The 22030-nt window shown below is 42.8% G+C and overlaps 1 protein-coding gene across 3 annotated transcripts in view; it reads left to right on the top strand.

Annotated features, from left to right (window-relative positions):
• sh3bgrl2 (SH3 domain binding glutamate-rich protein like 2) overlaps window positions 1-20700 on the top strand; it is an 88895-nt gene extending 68195 nt beyond the window's left edge. For all 3 annotated transcript variants that reach the window (XM_078542468.1, XM_078542469.1, XM_078542470.1), the window contains one exon: window positions 16370-20700. In XM_078542468.1, the coding sequence (XP_078398594.1) occupies window positions 16370-16384 (15 nt within the window). In that variant the 3' untranslated portion in view covers window positions 16385-20700. The remainder of the gene's footprint in view (window positions 1-16369) is intronic.
• Window positions 20701-22030: the final 1330 nt, after the last annotated feature.

Here is a 22030-nt window from a genome sequence, read left to right as displayed (position 1 = left end):
TTGCGGAACACCTTTGCTCTGTCCTCAAGCATGCCCCAGACCTCCCTGTCGCTTGCCATTTCAACACTCCACCCTGCTCTCATGCCCACATGTCCGTCCTTGGCCTACTGCATTGTTCCAGTGAAGCTCAACGCAAACTGGAGGAACAGTACCTCATCTTCCGACTAGGCACTTTACAGCCTTCCGGACTGAATATTGAGTTCAACAATTTTAGATCATGACGTCTCTCCTCCATCCCCACCCCCTTTTCGATTCCCTTTTTTTCCAATAATTTATATAGATTTTTCTTTTCCCACCTATTTCCATTATTTTTAAATGTATTTCCATCCATTGTTTTATCTTTGTCTTTTAGCCTATTTCGATCCCTTCCCACCACCCCACCCCCACTAGGGCTATCTGTACCTTGCTCGTCCTGCTTTCTACCCTTAATGTCCCCATTAGCACATTTCTTAGATAATATTACCACCTTCAACACCTCTTTGACCTTTTGTCTATGACATCTTTTGGCAATCTCCACCTATCACTGGCCCTCTATCCAGCTCTACTTGTTCCACCCCCCCTTAAACCAGCTTATATTTCACGTCTTTTCAATTTTTCCTTAGTTCTGTTGAAGAGTCATATGGACTCGAAACGTTAACTGTGTTCCTCTCCGCAGATGCTGTCAGACCTGCTGAGTTTTTCCAGGTATTTTTGTTTTTGTTTAGGAATCATTCTCGTAGCTTTAACCTATCCTTTCTGGGGCTGCTGTATCACCACCGTGTGGAGAAACCAAAACAGTGCAGTCCTCAAGATGCAGCCGGACCAGTGACCTGTGCAGTGTCAAAATGATGTCCCTTGATACTGAACGGTTCTATTAATACAGCCCAATATCTTTCGCATTGGTTACGATTTCTGTACATTGGTCATGAAATTTCAGTGATCTGTATACAGTAACAGCATGATCTTTTCCTCTTTCAACCTCTTCTAGTATTGTTACCTGCAAATGATACATGCATTCTGAGTTAGCCCTATCAACGTGCATGACACTATTTTTATCTAAATTAAACTCCATTTCTCATTGTGTGGCTTATTCTCCTAATGCATTTAAATCATTTTAGATTTGACTGCACTCCTCTACCATCTTAACTCTTGCATGGATTTTGGTATCATCTATAAACTTGCCAAACTCTCAACACCACAGCTCAGGTGATTAATAAAGACTGTGAAGACAACATTAATAAGCTGAACCACATTCCTTAACTAAACTTTTTGACTGTGGGAGTGGAGAAAAATCCTACTCCAATGTTTCAAATTGTACTGAGGCCACAACATTTTATCATGAGGTATCTTACCAAAGATTTTCTGAAAGTCCAGGTTAATAATTGTCTATAAGATTTCCCTCATCCACTACCCTAAGTGACTTCATCAAACAAGTCTATCAAATATGTTAGGCACAAACTATTTGTTCAGAGCCATATTGTGAATTTTTCATGATCCTTTTTCATTACTAGTGATCTTAAGGGATCTTAAAAGATCTCTTTTGATCCCTTCCAGCATTGTGCCAATGATGTCAGGCTGACAGATTGGTCATTACCTGATTCTGATTTTTTTGAAAATAGGAAGTGAATTAACTAGCCTCTAATCTAAGAGAACTATCCCTAACTCTATTGAACTATTGAAGATACAGTCAGGGGGTTCACAGAGCACTTATCCTACCTCTTTAATCATCCTTGGGTGGATATTTTCTCAACTTGGCAGCCCTTTTAAATTTAAGCTCTCCTAATCTATCTAAGATGACGGGGAGTTGAGGGCTATGAGGAGCTGACGCGAAAGCGGCCTGGGGCAGATTGACCATGATCTTATTGAATGGGGCCAGCTTGAGGGGCCAAAAACCTACTCCTGCTCCTATTTCTTATGTTCTATATCTCTTCATATTAATGATGCTATTCAATACAGAGCACTCCTCATCTGGATCATGGGGAGGTGGTGGCCTAGTGGTATTGTCACAGGACTAGTATTCCAGAAACCCAGGGTAATTCTCTGGGGACCCAGGTTCCAATCCCATGATGGCAGATGATGAAATTTGAATTCAATAAAAAACTTGGAATTAAAAAGCCTGATGATGGCCATGAAACCATTGCTGATTATTGTAAAAAGCCATCTGATCCACTAATTTCCTTTAGGAAGAAAATCTGTCGTCCTTACCTACATGTGACTCCAGATCCACAGCAATGTGGTTGACTCTTAACTGCCCTCTGAACAAGGGTGATTAGGGATGGGCAATAAGTGCTGGCCAGTGATGCCCACATCCCATGAATGAATTAAAAAAAAAACATCATATTACATTAAAATAGCCATTTAGCAACTTGCCATTAAATCTACTAACAGTTTCCTTTTAGTGGCCCTACAGGGTCCTTCAGACTTCTGATATATCTGATAAAGCTTCTGCTATTACTACCACAATTACAAATCATCCTCTCTTCCAAAGATCTCTTAGCTAATCTCACGGTTCTTTTTGGCTCCCTCAGTTGCACGGAATACTTTTTTCCTTGTTTTCCTGAGAGTTAAATACCTTGAGTATGTCAAACTTCAGGCAGTGTTACTAATATGAGAAAAACAACAGGAGGATGATGGCCTGAATTGGTAAATTACCAACCTGATTTTGACATGGTCTCTACTTTGAGTGCTATCACTTAAAAATCATGTCATTGAAGGAGCACAAAGCGTCCGTGAGGCAACCCATATCTCAATATTGGTTTGTTTTTTTTTATTCATTCATGGGGTGTGGGTGTCACTGACTAGGCCACATCCCTAATTGCCCTTGTTAAGAGGGCACTTAAGAGTCAACACATTGTTGTAGGTCTGGAGTCACATGTAGGTTGGACCAGGTAAGGATAGTAGATTTCCTTCCCTAAAGGGCATTAGTGAACCAGATGGGTTTTTACAACAATCAGCAATGGTTTTGTGGTCACCATCAAACTTTTAAATTCCAATTTGAATTCAAATTTCACCATCTACCATCATGGGATTTGAACCTGGGTTTCCAGAGCATTGCCCTGGGTCTCTGGAATACTAGTCAGCAACAATAGCACTATGCCAACACCTCCTAACTAGCACCCAGATATTGTGGGTATCACCACAATTATTTAAAGTTGGTGACTTCCCCCAGTGCTGATCTTGGATACTGTGCCGATATCCACGCAGGTTACCAGAGTATCCTGCTCCACCATAATTACAGATGTGGGGCAGAATGGTGAACTTTTGGCCCCACTGTCTTTTTGTAATAACTGTGATTTTAAGAGGATGCAATTTCAAATTCTGCAGTGCCAGATAAACTCATAATCCAATTGTCAGAATTTTTCTGCTTACAGGGTAGAAATGTCAGGCATGTTAAAAGTGATGTGCCTGTTTGCATTGGGTGTATTGGAACTAATTATTTTAATAGAACAGTTTCAGTTGCTAAAACCCATCATTTTTCAGCCCACATGTATAATATGTATATGCCTAGAACTTGCTGTCAGCATAATTCACAGGTGACAGTTGTGCAATAAAAGCAGAAAATGCGAGTAACATTCCCCAGACCAAGAAGTCTTTGTGGAAAGAGGAAGATAGGATCGACTTTTCAGATCAGTGACCTTTTGTCAAAACTGGCAATTGCACAATAGTGCCCAGAAATGTTTAGAGTGTAGTATATCACATCCCCCCCTGCCATTCCCTAACAGTAACAGAATTGCCGAATGGAGAATTTAAAATGTGAACACGAATGCGCTAAGTGGAATTTTAGCGTCAATGGAAATGAAGATGTATATATCTGGCGGCTGATTCAATATCGGTTGTTTTACATTTTCGGCCAAAGTCAAAATTAATTCCTGTGTTTGTGTTGGGACAATTAAGTTGTCAGATTGGGCACTCAAGGAATTGCAGTATTAACACATTGTTGGTGCAATGTGCTCATGTCACTGAAGAGGTTGCAGAGAGAGTGCTGGGACTTCAGTTCAAGGTGAATTGGTTCAAATATTCTTGCTACTTTCTAGTTAACATTAGAGTTGGTAAAGGGGGACCTTCTGAAGGTAAAGGTTACCCATTATGTGAATTGGCATTGCTTGCTTACTGTGAGGGCTGTCTCTCTGTTAGTCTGACAATGACACTAGAGTTATGGATATAGAGTCTGAGATTTAACATTGATTTTTCATGAAGACCTTTGTATAATGTGTAACCTTCATGTAACAGATCATAGAATCAAAGAAATTTACAGTACAGAAGGAAGTCATTCAGAACATAATGTGACTAAGAGCAAGAGTATGCCATCTGGCCTTTGAGCCTGCTCTGTCATTCAATAAGATCATGGTTGATCTTCCATCTCAACTTCACCTTCCTGCACTATTCTTATTTTCCTTGATTTTGACCAAATGTGGTATCAAGGAGTCCTAGCAAAACAGGATCCAGTCATCTTCAGTTGCTTCATCAATGACCTTCCTTCCATCATAAGGTCAGAAGTGGGGATGTTAGCTGGTGATTGCACAATGTTCAACAACATTCATGACCCCTCAGTTATTGAAGCAGCCCATGTCCAAATGCAGCAAGACTGGACAATACCCGGGCTTAGGCTAGCAAGTGGCAAGTAACATTCACGCCACACAAGTGCCAGGCAATGACCATCTCCAACAAGAGAGAATCTAACCATTACCCCTTGACATTCAATGGCACTACCATTGCTGAATCCCCCTCTATTAACATCCTGGGGGTTACTATTGAGCAGAAACTAAACTGGACTAGCCATATAACTATTGTGGCTACATGAGCAGGTCAGATACTAGGAATCCTGCAGCGAGTAACTCACCTCCTGACTCCACAAAGCCTTCCCATCATCTACAAGGCACAAGTCAGGAGTGCAATGAAATACTTTCCACTTGGCTGGATGAGTGTAGCTCCAACCACACTCAATAAGCTCGACACCATCCAGGGCAAAGCAGCCCACTTGATTAGCACCCCACCCACAAACATTCACTCCCTCTACCACCGACGCACAGTGGCAGCAGTGTATACCATCTACAAGATGCACTGCAGAAACTCACCAAGGCTCCTTAGACAGCATCTTCCAAACCCACGACCACTACCATCTAGAAGGACAAGGGCAGCAGATACATGAGAACACCAACACCAAGCCACTCATCATCCTGACTTGGAAATATATTGCAATTCCTTTATAGTCGCTGGGTTAAGATCCTGGAACTCCCTCCCTAACAGCACAGTGGGTGTACCTACACCACAGGGACTGCAGCGGTTCAAGAAGGCAGCTCACCACCAACTTCTCAAGGGCAACTAGGGATGGGCAATAAATGCTGCCCTAGCCAGCGATGTCCATATCCTGTAAATGAATAAAAGAAAAATGTGGTGATGTGCTACTTTTCTAGTGCATTACTAGTAGGAATAGAGGGTTGTTGAAACCTGCTTCTGATTTAAGCTTACCTTATCTTGTTGGAGACTAAGACATTCCTACATTTGTGCCAAGAGTAACCTGCAGGGACTTTGCAGTGATGCCTCAGTTACTTGTCCAGAGACAGCTAGACGTTGGTACTGGCATGGTAAGGAAAAAAACACCAAATTGCGTTGGACTTTAATAATAAGATCTGGGTTTTTAAAAATGCACAAGCCACAGGCTGGAATGCTGCAGGGTGACTCCCTAAGAGGGAAGGGATTCCCAGCCTGTTGTCAGACATGGTACTTCTAAAGACATCCAGAAACTAATTGCTCCCTCTGGTAGAGACAATGGGACATAATGGGGGATGAGTATCATCTCATCAAGAAATCCTGTGAGCAATGTCCAGACACATTTGTGAATTCACTTCCCGCTTGGAATATACAGAGGAGGGGTTAAAAGTGAGATGAAAAGCTGCCCTAGGGTCTGACTGTTAGTGGGTGTTCTGAGAGAGAGCAAGTGCTGGAAGTTTGACTCAGAAGTAACAGCCACACACGGTACCCCTGCAAATCACCAGTTTTCAGGCATCCAGATCCCTCTCCCTCTCTACCAAATTCACCACTACTGGTAACTCAAAACTGACTATTCATCTACTGGAAGCAACTCTACTGGAACCTCGAAATCGACTATTCCTCTACTGGAGTCAATTCTACTGGAACCTCAAATCGCAATGGCCACAACGCTCAATCACCTACTCCCCATGAGTCAAGGGCTATTCCGTATACTTTTTAAAATATATATATATATATATATTCACTTACAAGAGTGACTGCCCTTGAAATAAAGGCCGCATTTGACTGAGTGTGGCACCAAGGAGCCCTAGCAAAACTGGAGTCAATGGGAATCAAGGGGAAAACTTTGCCCTTGTTGGAGTCATACCTAGCACAAAGGAAGATGGTTGTGGTTGTTGGAGGTCAGTCATCTCAGCTCCAGGACATAATCGCAGGAGTTCCTCAGGGCAGTGTCCTCGTCCTCAACCCAACCATCCTCAGCTGCTTCATCAGTGATCTTCCTTCCATCATAAGGTTAGAAGTGGGGATGTTTGCTGATGATTGCACAATGTTCAGCACCATTTGCAGCTCCTCAGATACTGAAGCTGTCCATGTCCAAATGCAGCAAGACCTGGACAATACCCAGGCTTGGGCTGACAAGTGGCAAGTAACATTCGCACCACACAAGTGCCAGGCAATGACCATCTCCAACAAGAAAGAGTCTAACCATCACCCCTTGACATTCAATGGCATTACCATCACTGAATTCCCCCACTATCAACATCCTGGGGCTTACCATTGACCAGAAACTGAACTGGACTAGCTATATTAATACTGTGGCTACAAGAGCAGGTCAGAGGCTAGCAATCCTGTGACAAGTAATTCACCTCTTGACTCCCCAAAGCCTGTCCAATATCTACAAGGCGCAGGTCAGGAGTGTGATGGAATACTCCCCACTTGCCTCGATGTGTGCAGTTCCCACAACACTCAGGAAGCTTGACACGGTCCAGGACAAAGCAGTCCGCTTGATTGGCACCACATCCACAAACATTCACTCCCTCCACCACCGATGCACAGTTGCAGCAGTGTGTACCATCTGCGAGATGCACTGCTGCACCACGGCCCCTTGCAAACCCACGGCCAGTACCATCTAGAAGGACAAGGGCAGCAGATAGATGGGAACACCACCACCTTGAACTTCCCCTCCTAAGCCACTCAACAGCCTGACTTGGAAATATATCATCGTTCCTTCACTATCGCTGGGACAAAATCCTGGAACTCCCTTCCTAACAGCATTGTGGGTGTACCTACACCACACAGACTGCAGCGGTTCAGGAAGACAGCTCACCACCACCTTCTCAAGGGCAACTAGGGATGGGCAATAAATGCTGGCCCAGCCAGTGGAGCCCACATCCCATTAATGAATAAAAAATAATATTCATTTACTTTAAGCTAAATTCTTACTTTTAACCTGTATGACCGTATATGCATGTGTTTTATCCGTTCTTGCCTTTAGTAGTTAATAAACTTACACTTAGCTCTAACTCAAGGAAGTCTGATAAAATTGGCTCCTTCAAAACCAAAACAATTGGGTCTGGGAAAAAGGTGTCTACGCAAGGGATCCTTTTTAGATGAAATCTTGTTGTGAGCAGCAGAAGTGGGGGAGCTGAATAAAGACCGGGAGCCAGTTCATCCCTCCTCACCCGGGGCGTAACAATTTGGAGGTGTCCCAGCCAAATGATGACAACTTGAGGGGTCTCGCCTGCAACAGCAACTTTGGGGAACCTCACCTGGCAGTGGGTGGTAACAGTATTTGATGGCAGCAATCTGTCATTTCCTGTCCCACGATTGAAGCTGAACCCTTACACTGGCCACTGATTTGCTGAAACACTATTACTGCACCGAGATTTCCAAATCTTTACACATCATTGTCTGAATTTTCTGAGCATGTTGAAGGAAACCACTGTTGTGTTGTTGTGGGTTAGAATACCACAGCTATCTTCAGTGAATATTCTCGAAAGATGTTGAAACTGCGCCCATTTACCAATCTGATACTACTCATGCTAATGACATATTTTTGCACCTGGCAGAATTTCATAACAGTGCAAAACAATGTGGCGGACTAGCCAACCTAGTTTGACTTTTGGTCAAAAACTGTGCAAATGACTCTCTAATTCAACCATTGGATCATGTCATGCTGAAGTGGTAAGCAAGGGTGCTTGCTAGATATTATTAAATGACGCACACTGCCAGAGAAACCCCAGGCCGCTGGCAAGGCTTCAGAAAGTCAGGGCTATTGTGTCTGGATTAAAAACAAATGTAATTTTGCACAGAAGGAAATATTCGGAAGAGTTCATCAGCTCTTGGCTCACTTAGGCAATATTTAAAGCCCATCAGGTATAGGCTTACAAACGTAGGACTTAAGAGCAGTAATAGGCCATTCTCCCCATAAGCCTGCTCTGTCATTCGATAAGATCATGGCTGATCTGGTATTAAATAAGCATTCAGTTCAGCCCTTTGCTGCTGGGCAAACATACCACCTGCTGGCTGCTTATGAAATTGCATAAGAAATGAGTGGATACGAGATTGGCTAAACACTGAAAATGGGTACAGGGATCATAAAACCATAGAAAAGCTACAGCACAGAAGGAGGCCATTCGGCCCATCTTGTCCATGCTAGCCCGAGGACACCCAGGTGCCCTTTCTAATCCCACCTTCCTGCACCCAGCCCATAGCTCTGCAACTTACAGCACTTAAGGTACCGATCCAGGTACTTTTTAAAAGAGTTTAGAGTTTCTGCCTCTACCACCAACTTGGGCAGCAAATTCCAGACACCTACTACTCTCTGCGTAAAAAAGTTCTTCCTCATGTCCCCCCTACACCTTCTGCCACTTATCTTGAATCTATGTCCCCTGGTTCTAGAATTCTCCACCAAGGGAAGCAATTTTATCCTGTCCACTCTATCTATTCCCCTCAATTTTGTACACCTCAATCAAGTCACCTCTCAGCCTTCTTTGTTCTAAGGAAAATAACCCCAACCTATCCAAGCTCTCCTCGTAGCTACACTTTTCTAACCCTGGCAACATTCTTGTAAACCCCCTCTGCACTCTCTCCAGAGCTATTACGTCCTTCCTGTAATGTGGTGACCAGAACTGCACACAATACTCCAGTTGTGGCCTCACCAGTGTTTTATACAATTCCAACATTATATCCTTACTTTTATATTCTATACCTCTGCCAATGAAGGAGAGCATTCCATATGCCTTCTTTACAACCTTGTCTACTTGAACTGTTGCCTTCTGGGACCTGTGTACTTGTACGCCAAGATCTCTCACTTCATCTACCCCTCTTAGTATATTCCCATTTATTGTGTAATCCCTGTAACTGTTTGACCTCCCTAAATGTATGACCTCACACTTCTCTATGTTAAAATCCATCTGCCACTTTACCGCCCACTCCACCAACTCATCTATATCGTTTTGGAGATTATGGCTATCCTCTACACTATCCACTACTCGGCCAATCTTTGTGTCATCTGCAAATTTCCCAATCGTGACCCCCACGTTCACATCCAAATCGTTAATATATAACACAAACAGCAAGGGTCCCAATACCGAGCTCTGCGGAACACCACTTGAGACAGCTTTCCATTCACAAGGGCATCCATCAACCATTACCCTTTGTTTCCTGTTACAAAGCCAACCTTTTATCCAGTTTGCCACATTACCCTGAATCCCATGGGCTTTTACTTTCCTGACCAATCTGCCATGTGGGACCTTGTCAAATGCCTTGCTAAAATCCATGTACATAACATCCACTGCACTACCTTCATCAACCCTTCTTGTCACTTCCTCAAAGAATTCAATCAAATTTGTGAGGCAAGACCTTCCTTTAACAAATCCATGCTGGCCATCCCTGACTAGTCCATGCCTTCCCACATGACAGTTAATCCGATCTCTCAGGATTGATTCTACTAATTTGCTCACCACCGATGTAGGACTAACTGGCCTATAATTATTTGGCATTTCCTTTGATCCCTTTTTAAACAATGGAACTATGTTTGCATTTCTCCAGTCCTCCGGTACCTCCCCTGTATCTAGTGAAGATTGGAAAATCATCCTCAGAGCATCTGCTATCTCCTCCCTGACTTCCTTCAGCAGCCTCGGTAACAATCCACCTGGCCCTGGTGACTTATCAACTTTCAAGGATTTCAACCCTTCGAGTACTTCCTCTCTCTTTACGACTATCCCATCCAATATCTCACAGTGTTCCTCCTGGACTACTATATCTACATCCTCCTTTTGTAAACACAGAGACAAAATATTCATTCAAAACCCTTCCCACAGTCTCTGCATCTACACACAAGTTTCCATCTTCATCTCTGATAGGTCCCACTTTTTCCTTAACTAACCTTTCAGCATTAATGTATTGGTAAAACATCTTTGGCTTATCTTTAACTTTACTTGCTAATCTTTTTTCATGCTCTCTCTTTGATTTCCTTATTTCCTTTTTTACTTCATCCCTGCACTTCCTATATTCGTCTAGGCTATCTGCAGTGCTTAGTTCTTTGTGCCTATCGTACGCTTTCTTTTTCTTTTCCATCGCAGACATGTTTCTCATGGAACCCAACAAAGATGTTTGCAAGAGCTGGGCCTAGAGGGGTTCCCATGGCAACACCATCTATTTGGCATAAAACTGAACTCAACTGTGTGAGTTGCCGAGTTCATAAGTTCAATGAATACTGATTCACACAGTGGTGGTGGGTCTAGATCGCCATGATATAGTGCTGCAGCACAAATATCTAAGGTTTCCTTAAGTGGAACATTGGTGAATAGGCTGGCAATGTAAAACGAGCACGAGGACAGGGCATTGTCATCGATATGCAAGTCCTGAACAACATCCTCACGGTAAACAGTACCCGTTTGAAACTCGCCCGCACCATAAACGCATTGAACTGGAATCAGTTAGACAACACAATTAATGACCTAAACACGTAACAAATCTCTCTGACCATGTCCTCTCAGAAAATGAGGAGTTTGTGCTTGCTCAGGGTTTCAATTTTGGTGTGCCTTCATCCCAAATCAAATGGGAAGCGGTATTAGCAGAGTTTGAACATTGTGGAACATTGGTGAATAGGCCAGCAATGTCAAATAAGCACATGAACACAGCATTGCTATCGATGCTGTACAGTCTTCGCAGATGTGAAGGGTCCTTCACCGTGTATCTGGAAAGCTCATTCAAAACTGGATGTAACGATGATGGGTGATTAGTTGTACCTGTTCAATGTAATGCAGGTAGCATATCAACTTCACTAACAGTGCTGTTTGTTGGCTGCACGCAGCAGCAGGAAGCCTCAAAATTGTAACTTGCTCGTATCACTTAAAGCTAACCTGCGCTGCTTAAAGTTAGCCTGCATCTCTTAAAGGGGAAGGGCACTGTGGCTTTAGCAGGTGCTGCGAACTGTGCAGTAAGCGCATCTAACCTGGGATTCAGCGTGACCCAGCTACACGTTTAACTGCGGAAGAATATATTAAACAACAGAGGGACAGTGCTTTTCCAGGACTGTTTTACACTTTTCTGCACCCATACATGGCACAGTTTGCAAAAGAGACTTTCCTGACTGTTTAAGTAGTGTTAATGGAGGCTCCTTTCTGCTGCTAAACTCATACTCAGTTGTGCAAGGTTAAGAGTGAAAGTTAGGAAGAAAAGAAATACATGTATTCTTATAGAGCTTTTCAGAACCAACGGATGTCTCAAAGCATTTTATAGCCAGTGAAGTTCTTTGTAGTGTAATCATTCTTGTAATGCTAGAAACACGGCTGCCAATTTGTGCACAGCAAACTCCCACAAACAGCGTTGCGATACTGACCAGATAATCTGTTGATTGAGGGATTAATATTGACCAGGACATAGGGGGTAACTCCCCTGCTCTTATAATGGAACGGAATGATAGAATAGTTGCAGCACAGAAGGAGGCCATTCAGCCCATCATCTCTATGCCAGCTGTCTGCAAGAGCAACTCAGCTGGTCCCACACTGCCTTTACCCTGTGGTGTTGTAATTTTTTTCTCATCAGATAATCAACAAATTCTCTTTTGAAAGCTTCAATTGAATCTGCCTCCACTCTTGGGCAGTGCATTCAAGATCCTAACCACTCGCTGCATAAAAAGTTTTTCCTCACGCCATTGCTTCTTTTATATTACGATCCCATAGAGACTGATAACTTTTCAAAAGAAATTTGAACTTCCAGTGACTGACTGAAAGGATCACACAACAAGATTTCAAGTTTTAAAGCTTTTGCTGTAACAAACTAAAAGCAACATTGACTAAACACTAGTTCAGTAGGCAATTTATACTCTAAACTCGAGAAAGGCTTCCCCATTTCATTTTTAAAATGACTGAAAATCCCCCCTCCATAATTATACTTTTCTCTGCCCTTAAGTGGACACTTCATTCTTTAGGAACTAGTCCAAAGCTATCCTCAGCTTCCAAAGGCTTCCTTCCTTTTCCCCTTTTCTAGCCAGGTAATTTCTAATGCCCAAACTGATTTCCATGGTGAGGTTTACTCTGGAGATCCCTCTCTCTCGCCAAAGCAAGGTGAATGTTCTAGCCTCATGTAACTCCTCATGAGCTTGTCCCTTCAATTCGTGGATGAGCTCCCACTCGCATTCCGCAAGGAACAATAGAGACTGGCTGTCTCCATCTCTGCTCTCTCTCTCTCAGATTATTGTGGACTGACCTCTCTGTAAGGTTCAGGGACACCTTAAGAAACCTGTAAACTGACACTAAAATGGCTCTCTCAGAACTCAGCCCCAAAGCCCATCTCCAGGGCAACGTGAATCACATGGGCCTTGAATCCAGGTAGAAATGCTACTTAGCTATCATGTAGTCACCCCCCCACCTGCCCCCCCCCCCCCCCCCAAATCTATTCTATCTTGAAGTTAATTGAACTGTTCAAATTATAACCATCTACAAAATCTGGCATTCCTAATACCTCCCTTTGAAACTTGCCTACCCAGAACTAATTATGAACATTTTGCACCTCCTTTCCAGTATTTGTAACATTAAATCAGTGACCTCCAGTTCTCAATCATTCTGCCAACAAGAACAGTTTCTCCATATCTACTCTGTCCAAACCCCTCAGAATTTTGAATACCTCTAGTCAATCTCCGAATAATCTTTTCTTTGAAATAATGTCATTTAATGTTTCATCCAAAATACAGTAATTCAGACAGTGCAGTACTCCCTCAGGACTGTGTTAGAATGTCAGCCTAGATTGTTTTGCCCAAGCCCTGTAGTGGGACTTGAACCTGGAATCTTTTGACTTAGAAGCAAGTGTGCTACTAACTGAGCCACAGCTGGAGTACTGAGTGTCTAAATGGCAGCACGGGTCAAATTGCACACTGAATTACGTAATGATCTGCCTGCTCTGCATACTTCTTGTGGCCATTCACTTCGCAGATACTAATGCCCTCACCAGAATGCTACCTGGGACCTTTCACCTCAAGTATGCGTGCGCACCATGGATGTAAGTTGCCAAAGGAGCTTCAGGGGCCCTTGTAGCACCCCAAAAATGGTTACTTCTAGTTGCGAATTGTAGCTTTCGACCATTATGATTTGGAGACCAATCATTCAAAAACCGAGAGAATGTCATGTATGCAATTATAAGATGGTCCTCCATTTTTTAATCATGAAGGAGATTTATCTTTTAAGTGGTTATATTTATCAACCTAAGTTCTTCTATTGGATACAGGTTCTGAAAGTGAATTACTTGGTGTGTGACCAATGAGAAAGCACCAAATTTTACAGAAACAAGGGATTTTTTATTCAGCTAAGTGAGGTTGCAGCTAGTTTGTACACAATAGTTCCTTGGATTCTACTGTGGCTCAGATTTTAGTCAAGATTCTGTAATGGACATACTGTACAAAAATTGGGTTGTTAATCCTTTCTTCCAGCTTTAAAGGAACATTGACAAATTTTTAGTTTGGTCATGTTGGGGTTGGAATTCAGAGGACCCGGCAGTATAAAATTGAGTGTATTTTTGCATCTCTTGAATCATTTTTCACATTTGTGTTTCACTGTTTGTGACTTAAATTCATAAGGGCTTCAATGTCCATTGAGTGTAAATTATATTTTTTTCCACTACTGGCTGCAACCAGTTTCAAAGAATGTTCTACGCTTCCCCACCAACCCCTCCCCCTCCCCCCCAAACAACCCTGATACCAACATATTTGGAAGAAGGCAACCTACCAAGGGCAGCAGGCAGATCAGGCTACACGTGAGACACAATGTGCTCACTTGCTAGTAGCTGCACAACAGATGTAGTTGAACATACTTCACTTTGGCAGAAAGGGTGCTGGTGGAGTCTTGTACCAATTACACCCAAAAACATCACTAAGCTATCTGAGTGCCTGACTAACTGTAGTATTGGGATTTCAGAAGCACCTCAACTTTAGTGTTTGGTTGTTTTAGTGGCGCTGCATTACAAAATGCGTGACTGTGAGTGAAAGCCAGTATTACCTTGCTGGCTACACTTGAGATGCCACTAATCCATTTTTCCAGGTCTAGTCAGTGGCCATGGGGCCTGTCTTCTCTGGGGTCAATAGATAGGCAAATGCAGAGTCAACAGCTGGAGCTATTGTGAAGCATGAGGCTGGCTTTTGCAGGGACAATAATGGGCAGCTTTGGCTTGAAACCTGCCTGCAAATCCTTAAGGGTGACTTACAACATTGGCCTCCCGGAGCAATACCTGTGAATGGCAGAGGGAGACTTTCTCTGAATCACCTCGTGCAGCATTACCTCAAATTCAGCAGCCTTCAGTTAGGGGGTTGAGTGTCGGGATATTCAGAACCTCGCTCGTAAACTGATGTCTGCCCCCAGAGATTTTTTTTTCCACTTTCCTTTACTGATCTCCTCTTACTCATATGCTCCTCCACCTAATTGGCAAAGGCTGATATCGAGTTGAAATATCCTGAGTTTTACCAAATCTTTTCTGAATTAGGAGAATTAGGTAAATGGCTTATGTGAACTCTCATTTCAATGTGTTTAGAAGTGTCAGTGGTCATTCAGATAGTGGTTACAGGAAAGTAGGAAATGAGAGACAATTAGCTTTTCTAGAATGAGCTTGTTTCCTGATCTTCCACAAGTTTGTTCAGTGCTCCAGTGAATATGAGTATACAAATATGGATTCAAATATCCACAACATGGGTTTCACTATATCCATGCCATGTCTACCTGTTAGAATGGTGTGAGGTGCAGGTTGGGGGCAGCATCAGAGGCCCTTACTCCGGACAAGTGAAGACATCATCGAATTACAAAAGTTGGGGCCCAATGATATCATTCAGCCCCTGATGAGATTTTATTGCACAACTGCACTTTCGGTTCCTGTTGTCGGCGTTGCCAGGGAAAGCTGGTGCCTTGCAGATCCAGAGAGGGCCAAGCTAAATCTACTGTAAATGAGTTTCTTTTAAGGTTTTCTTGTGGGCCAGAAGGAGAATGAGTGCTTCTCTGAGCCCCGCAGCAAAACCTGGGCCTTCCCCAAAGGCAATTGCATTGGGCACCTGCCCCCTCACTGATTCACTTACCTACCTGCTGAGCATTGTTCCTATGTGTCACTGGCTGCAGCCTACAGCTGCACTCACTCCATTCCCACCTGCTGGCCTTCATGTCATTCCTGCTGGGTTAGATAGGGAATAGCATCTGGAGTACGGCTTTGCAATCCAGGAGTTAAAATAGCTCGTGTTGGTGAGTCAAGAATAGTTGGCTTCGCCATCCCATGCTGACCTCTCATTCCAAATTAAAACCAGGTCGGTAGTATTGTTTAATATTATATGTAGAGATCCAGGCACTAATAAAATTGTTTCAGTAAAACCATTCAGTAGAAATTGCAACTACAGTAGTTGAAGAGAAGCTTTGGGAACATAAGCACTATATTTTTTTCACAGCGCCAATTTGAAGGAGAAAATTCAGACTTTGCCACTGGCCTGATTAAAATATTTAAAATTAGTTGCATGCCGAATCTTATAATTTAGGCAAGACTCTGTCCACAGCAGCATCCTGCTTGTAAAACATTGGTACGTGGGCATGCCATGACTTGACCTGCTCAAGGCTCTTAAAGATTGTTTTTTCAGAACCTGGAATGCAAATGAAATTCAAACTGGGGAATTTTTCTTTGCCAAATTACTGACTCTGCTGCGAGTAACTGATGATAATTGTCAGCATTATATAGTTTTGTTCAAAAAGAAAAGATGAAAATATATGAAACTGTACTATCAAGCGATGTCTTGTGGAAGGCTTTGCCATGTGATAATTGGGATATTGAATTCCAGGAGGGTGGAAAAGGTAATTACCTTTTTAAAGGTAAAGAAATTTGTTGAAAAAAAAACTGCTCTTAATCTTTTGTTCTGTTTTCTTTATCATAGGACTCTGAACCATAGACCCGTGAAGACCCATCCGTAACCTCAAACATTTGCCTCGTGCGGAGCTGGCTCTAAGCTTGGCTGTTCATTATTGAAAAACTTCATAGATTCAGCACAAAAAAAGCCTCTCGTTATGTCGCCAAACATTGCTTTATATCCTGGTTTACCACAATAGATCATTTTTGCTGGGATGTATTGAAAGGAAAGTAATATTGGTCATAGCAACTAGACTTGGAATAATCAAGTTTTTTGATCACTGGGACGGTCCTTGTTTGCTGCTTGCCATCTTGCCTTATTGTATCTTAGTTCACTTGAGCGGTGTTTTGCCTGTGTGCCACCTTTGCTGACATTGGAAATGCTACGCTAATTAAAGAGACATTCCCTGGGTTAATATCAGTGGTGCAATGCTATGATATGAGGAAATTTCCTAAGTATACACTTGTGTCCTGTGGGCAGGGAGTAACAGATAGGTAGGTAAGATTGGGCGGTCATAACCTGATTGAAAAGGTGTAGTATTAAAAAAACACAAGCAGGCTACTATATTTGTAGGCAGTAAGGTTTTGAGAATTTGCCTGTATTATTTCCTTTTCCACACTAGAAAACATGCAGAGAATATTGTGGAGTGATGTCAGTTAATGTCTGCTGCAAAGGCATGATACAAAAGCACATGACTAGTACAAAGGTATTACAAGGCTTATTTGGAACTTTTCTCTTAATTAAGATATTGATTTTCCAATCATTTTCAATCCTTGTCCTTATTATTTTTTAAAGGTTCATATCGTTTACAATTAATTGTGCTGGCCAGAATGTTGTTGATCGCAGTACACAGATGTTTATTGCAGACAGGAAGGGTGGTACATCTGGAGATGCAATTATTTTTCACAAGCCATGGTAAACCCATAAGCTTGTTAGTTACAGGTTTTTTTTTTTGCTTGCACTATTCATGTATGTTAAGATCTGAAATCACAAATATTATCGATATAAAGGGCAGGAAAGCACACTGAGGGTGGAATTCTCCATTCTGGAGACTAAGCCTGGTGGTGGGTAAGAAAGTCAGCCTGATTCCTGCTGGGCGGCAGGGCGGGTGAACACATGCAATCTTCCACTTTTCAGTTAATTAATTATGCATCAGTGAGGAGCCCGCAGATGTGAGCAATCATACGCCAGGACATAAGAGGGCACCTACTTTGCCTTTTGCTCATTTCTAGATAAGAACACTGTTGGCGATACACCCATGCTCGGGCCAATGCTTGCTGTTGCAGTGGTCCATGTTCACTGGCCCCTTGACCCTCTTGCTGCTCAGGGCCTTGCTCCTCAGGGCCCTGTGCCAACCAGAAACAGGCTCTCCTTTTCCTCATCTCAACCAAGGCAGAGTTGCCTGCAGCCTGCATCATTGACGCCTCAGTGGATGTGTGAATGAATTGATGTGATACATTAAGTGAGCATGTCCTTTACAGGTTCCCCCCATCTCAGAACCAACAGGCAAGTGCTAAGCCCTTCACCTGGCTTCTGTCTAGACATGGCGTCCCCACCCCACTCTTTCCAGGCTAAGGACATCCTGGAGGACCAGAGATGGTTGTTCTCCAGTTCATACATGAATGCATATGGAGACATTGCTCTTTGACTAGGGTGATGAGAACTATGAGCAAGAAACCTCATGAAGTCATTTTTCTGCTTGTCTCCACTACCCTCGAAACTCTGTGGAGAGACTGTTGCCTTGGCAGAATAGAAAGACCCAACTGCATGATCTCTTGTCAGGCATGACCATTCACCTGGGAGGATGGAGGCTTGGAGTTGGCTGCCCTCCACCAGCCATGCCGCTTGGAGGCATCCACCTCCCTCCCTCCCTTCATCCCTGCCTCTGACTGCAGCCGATGGCAAATGGCACAGAATGAACAGCAGCTCCATAGCTTGCTGGGGTCTCGATGTTATGAGACCCATGAGTCGGGAACAAACCTGCTGCAATGTGGCATCACCATAAAGAGGAGAACATCCAGTTGCCTCATAACTATTAGGGAGTCCCTTTAGTCGGCCACTTGTGCTGACTATGAACTCCACCCACCCGATAAGACCCTCCCCCCACCTCGAGGGTTCTCACTGACTGACGAATTGTGTGGTCAAGGTCAGTTTGGAAAAATTGGCATGTCACCTTTCAATTTCTTTCTACCACCTTCTACCCTCTCCCTGAGACCCATCACCATAGACCCATCTAACATCACCATTTCTCTCTCTGTCACCCTTGAACCTCTCCCCGTTACTCTGGACATTATCACGATCTACATGTCTTTCCTCCCCTCAGAGCCGACACCCGTTACCGTCCCCACACCCACGCCTTCCAGTTACCCGAGCCACCTGTCTTGTCCCTCTCTGTGACCCATCAGATGAGACCTTCCTCTACCAGACTCTCATCCTGGGCCTGTCACCCTACGGCATCCCAACCACACCTCTGACTGTGACTGTTCCCTCCAATAGCCTGAGTTCTCCTCCAGGACCCCACCTTTAACCCCACCGACCCTGGCCTCTAAGACTCTTCCCCCCAACCTTCCCCTGTAAGCTTGCCTTCCCTGACCGGCTTTCACTCCACCCTTCCGCCCTAACCCCCACGCTTGGCGCAGCATTTACTAACGGTACTCGAATTAAGTTATGCGACATCCCCAAGAAGGCGAAAGTAACATCTACTGACCTCAACGTCATGGAAGCGGTGAAGCTCACCAGGTGCACGCCACTTATAAACAGTCGTAAAACTGAATGTTCAAAATTCTCGCTGGTGGGGAGCTTAATTTATAGGGCGCACTTAATCCTGGTGATTTTTTTTAATAGACCTCATTAGTAAACTCTCTACTCTCCTTGAAACATTTTCACAGAAACATATGGCTTGGACCATTCAAGACAACTCTAGTCATGTGTTTAGGAGAAATAAGTTGATAACAGCACAATGACTATGTTTACAATGAACAAAATCAAGAATTGGCTAGAATTATTCTATTCTGTCACAATGCCCATATTCTGAGCACATAGGCAATAATACCTGTTTGAGCGTCAAATGCGAAATGTGTTCATCTAGTGCACTCAAGGTAAACACTTCCCATTGTAAAATGTGAATAATCTATGCCTTCCATTAGTTATCTTGTCAACATGTAACAAATCCTATATTTGTTAGCAGAGTGTAATGGCTTAGTAAGTACAGCTAAGCTTGTTTGCTGTTAAACCTTTTCACACTGGCCCAGGAAAGAATTGGCCAGAGTTTTATTCATTCACAGGATGTGGGCATCACTGGCATTTATTGCCCTTGAGAAGGTGGTGGTGAGCTGAGTAGCTTGCGAGGCCATTTCAGTGGGTCTGGAGTCACATGTTGGCCAGACCAGGTAAGGACAGCAGATTTCCTGGGGTTTTTATAACAATGGTTTCATGGTCATCATTAGGCTTTTAATTCCAGATTTTTATTGAATGCCATGGCAGGATTTTGAACCCAGTTTCCCCAGAGCATTATACTGGGTATCTGGATTACTAATCCAATGACAAAACCATTACGCCACCACCTTCCCCAGTGAAACAATAACTGTACAAGCACTTTTTAAATTTAGGAACCCATGATGTAATATATTTGATCTTATCAAACTTTCATTGTCACATTAGCACTCAATATTATTTGATGAAATGAGGCATAATTTTCTCTCCTGATACACAAAAGAAATTTGCTAAACAATTTTTTCATTAAGAATGTATAATTCCTGCATACCTATTTTGAAGCCTATTTGGAATCCACTCCACCTCATTAATGTTATCTGTAATCTGCCTTTCTCTCCCACTTTTCTTGGCATCATTGAGCACGAACCAGACTTACTACCACGTGTTTCTATACCTGTTGGTAGCCAAGCTATCATAATTTATCTTGCATTGCAAGAATGCGATGCAGTTGAAGTTTTGAACGGAGATTGCTTTTATGCCCCAATTTGAGTTGTAACTTGTTCCACAATAAGAAAATCTCATTGCATCCTGCAGCTGAAAACTAGTGTAATTTATTTGCAAAACCCTAAGGCCTGTTAGCTCGGGAGATGAGCAGGTTCCCTGGAGTAGTGGGGTAAATGGCTGAAAATAGGTGTTCCACAGGTTTCTCACCAAAGTTATGGTGGAACACAGATTGCACTCCTTTGGCAATTTCGGGACCATTGTGTGCATTGTGTCTCAATGCACCACTGACTCTTATCTCAGTATGGGATAGATGGCACATTATTTCCTTGTGAAAACTGCTTTTGCATTCCAGTACCAACTGCAAAGAATGATGCTTTGTATGTAATCTAACTAATGTCTCATTAAATATTAATTTTAAATTATATCGAGTGTAATTTTTAACATCTGCTGATCACTGTCTCCCCTACCCATTCCTTTCAAACTTGAGGCTAGTTCAAACTTCTATGCGGTGGTCTCCTTAATTTACATTGTGCAGAAACTGCGTGAAGAATGCTTAGAAAAGTTGTATCCCTGAAGGCACAGTGGGCATGGAAGACTGCAGTCACACTCCATGGCTATAACTATGGTGGATCAGGACCTCTGTGGCGCACTTTAGTGAAGTGCCCCATAATTAAAAAAACATATAAGACCTTACATAAGGAGGAAAGGTATGCTGAACTTTTAGAAAGCTCTATTTAGACCATAACTAGAGTATTGCATCCAGTTCTGCCCACCACATCTTAGGAAGGTGTGAGGCACATTATACCTTTGCCATATGTGCTTTGAGTGTTTGCTGATGTATCACATACTTGTCTGTGCACGAACATGGATGCTTGAATATTGAAGAAACCTGAGGGGTGATTTTCCATAGTGGGTTCTCTTGCATGACTGTTGTACTAGATAAGTATTTGTTTCAGCATTCGAATCAAGATTATAAGGATAATAACAACCACAGGTGAACAAAATCTCTATGGAACAAGATGGTTCATGTACTGCTAAAGTCATGGATGAATCACCTATGGAATGCAACTAGTAAGTGAGGGTTGATATCCAGAATTTGCAGCTTGTTCTTATAACTCTGAAGTGCAGGATCTTGCTTCAGAAATGATGTTATTCCACAGAGTATTTGATCACCTGTGCTGTTAATGTTTACAACCTTCAATTTGTATTTAGAACTTTTTTCACCTCAGTGGGTCCTTTTAAGAATAAACATTTCACGTTATTTGAAGTTTTTATACATTTTAGTGCACATTCACATTATACTTCACTTAGATATTTTGAAACATTATATATTCATGTGTACAATGATTCGCATTTATCCAGTTATTTTTAAAGGTGACAAATTGAAAGTAACAATGCTTTCCTGCTGAAGAAATGGCTGCACCTCTAGGTCACAATGAAACCAGATTCTGCAGTGCTGGTACTGAGTTGCAAGTCAGGTGGATCAGCAATAGAGAGGCTTTAAGTGGTTTTAGAATCTGTTGAATTGATCCAGATGAATCATTTGTTACAGTTCCCTCTCAGCTTGATGTTTTTGCCCACTTGCTGAAGCAGTTACCCTTTGGTGGATCAAGTACACTAATTCTTGATCCAATGGCCTGAAAAGTCAATTTTTAAAAATTCATTTTATGGAATTCGCTGGCTAGGCCAGCATTTATTACCCATCCCTAATTGCCCTTGAGAAGGTGATGGTGAGCTGCCTTCTTGAACCGC

This window comes from Cetorhinus maximus, chromosome 5, assembly GCF_964194155.1.
Source record: "Cetorhinus maximus chromosome 5, sCetMax3.hap1.1, whole genome shotgun sequence".
NCBI classification, from domain to species: domain Eukaryota; kingdom Metazoa; phylum Chordata; class Chondrichthyes; order Lamniformes; family Cetorhinidae; genus Cetorhinus; species Cetorhinus maximus.
Note: the sequence above shows the minus strand (reverse complement) of the source record. Positions and strands in the feature narration are given on the sequence as shown.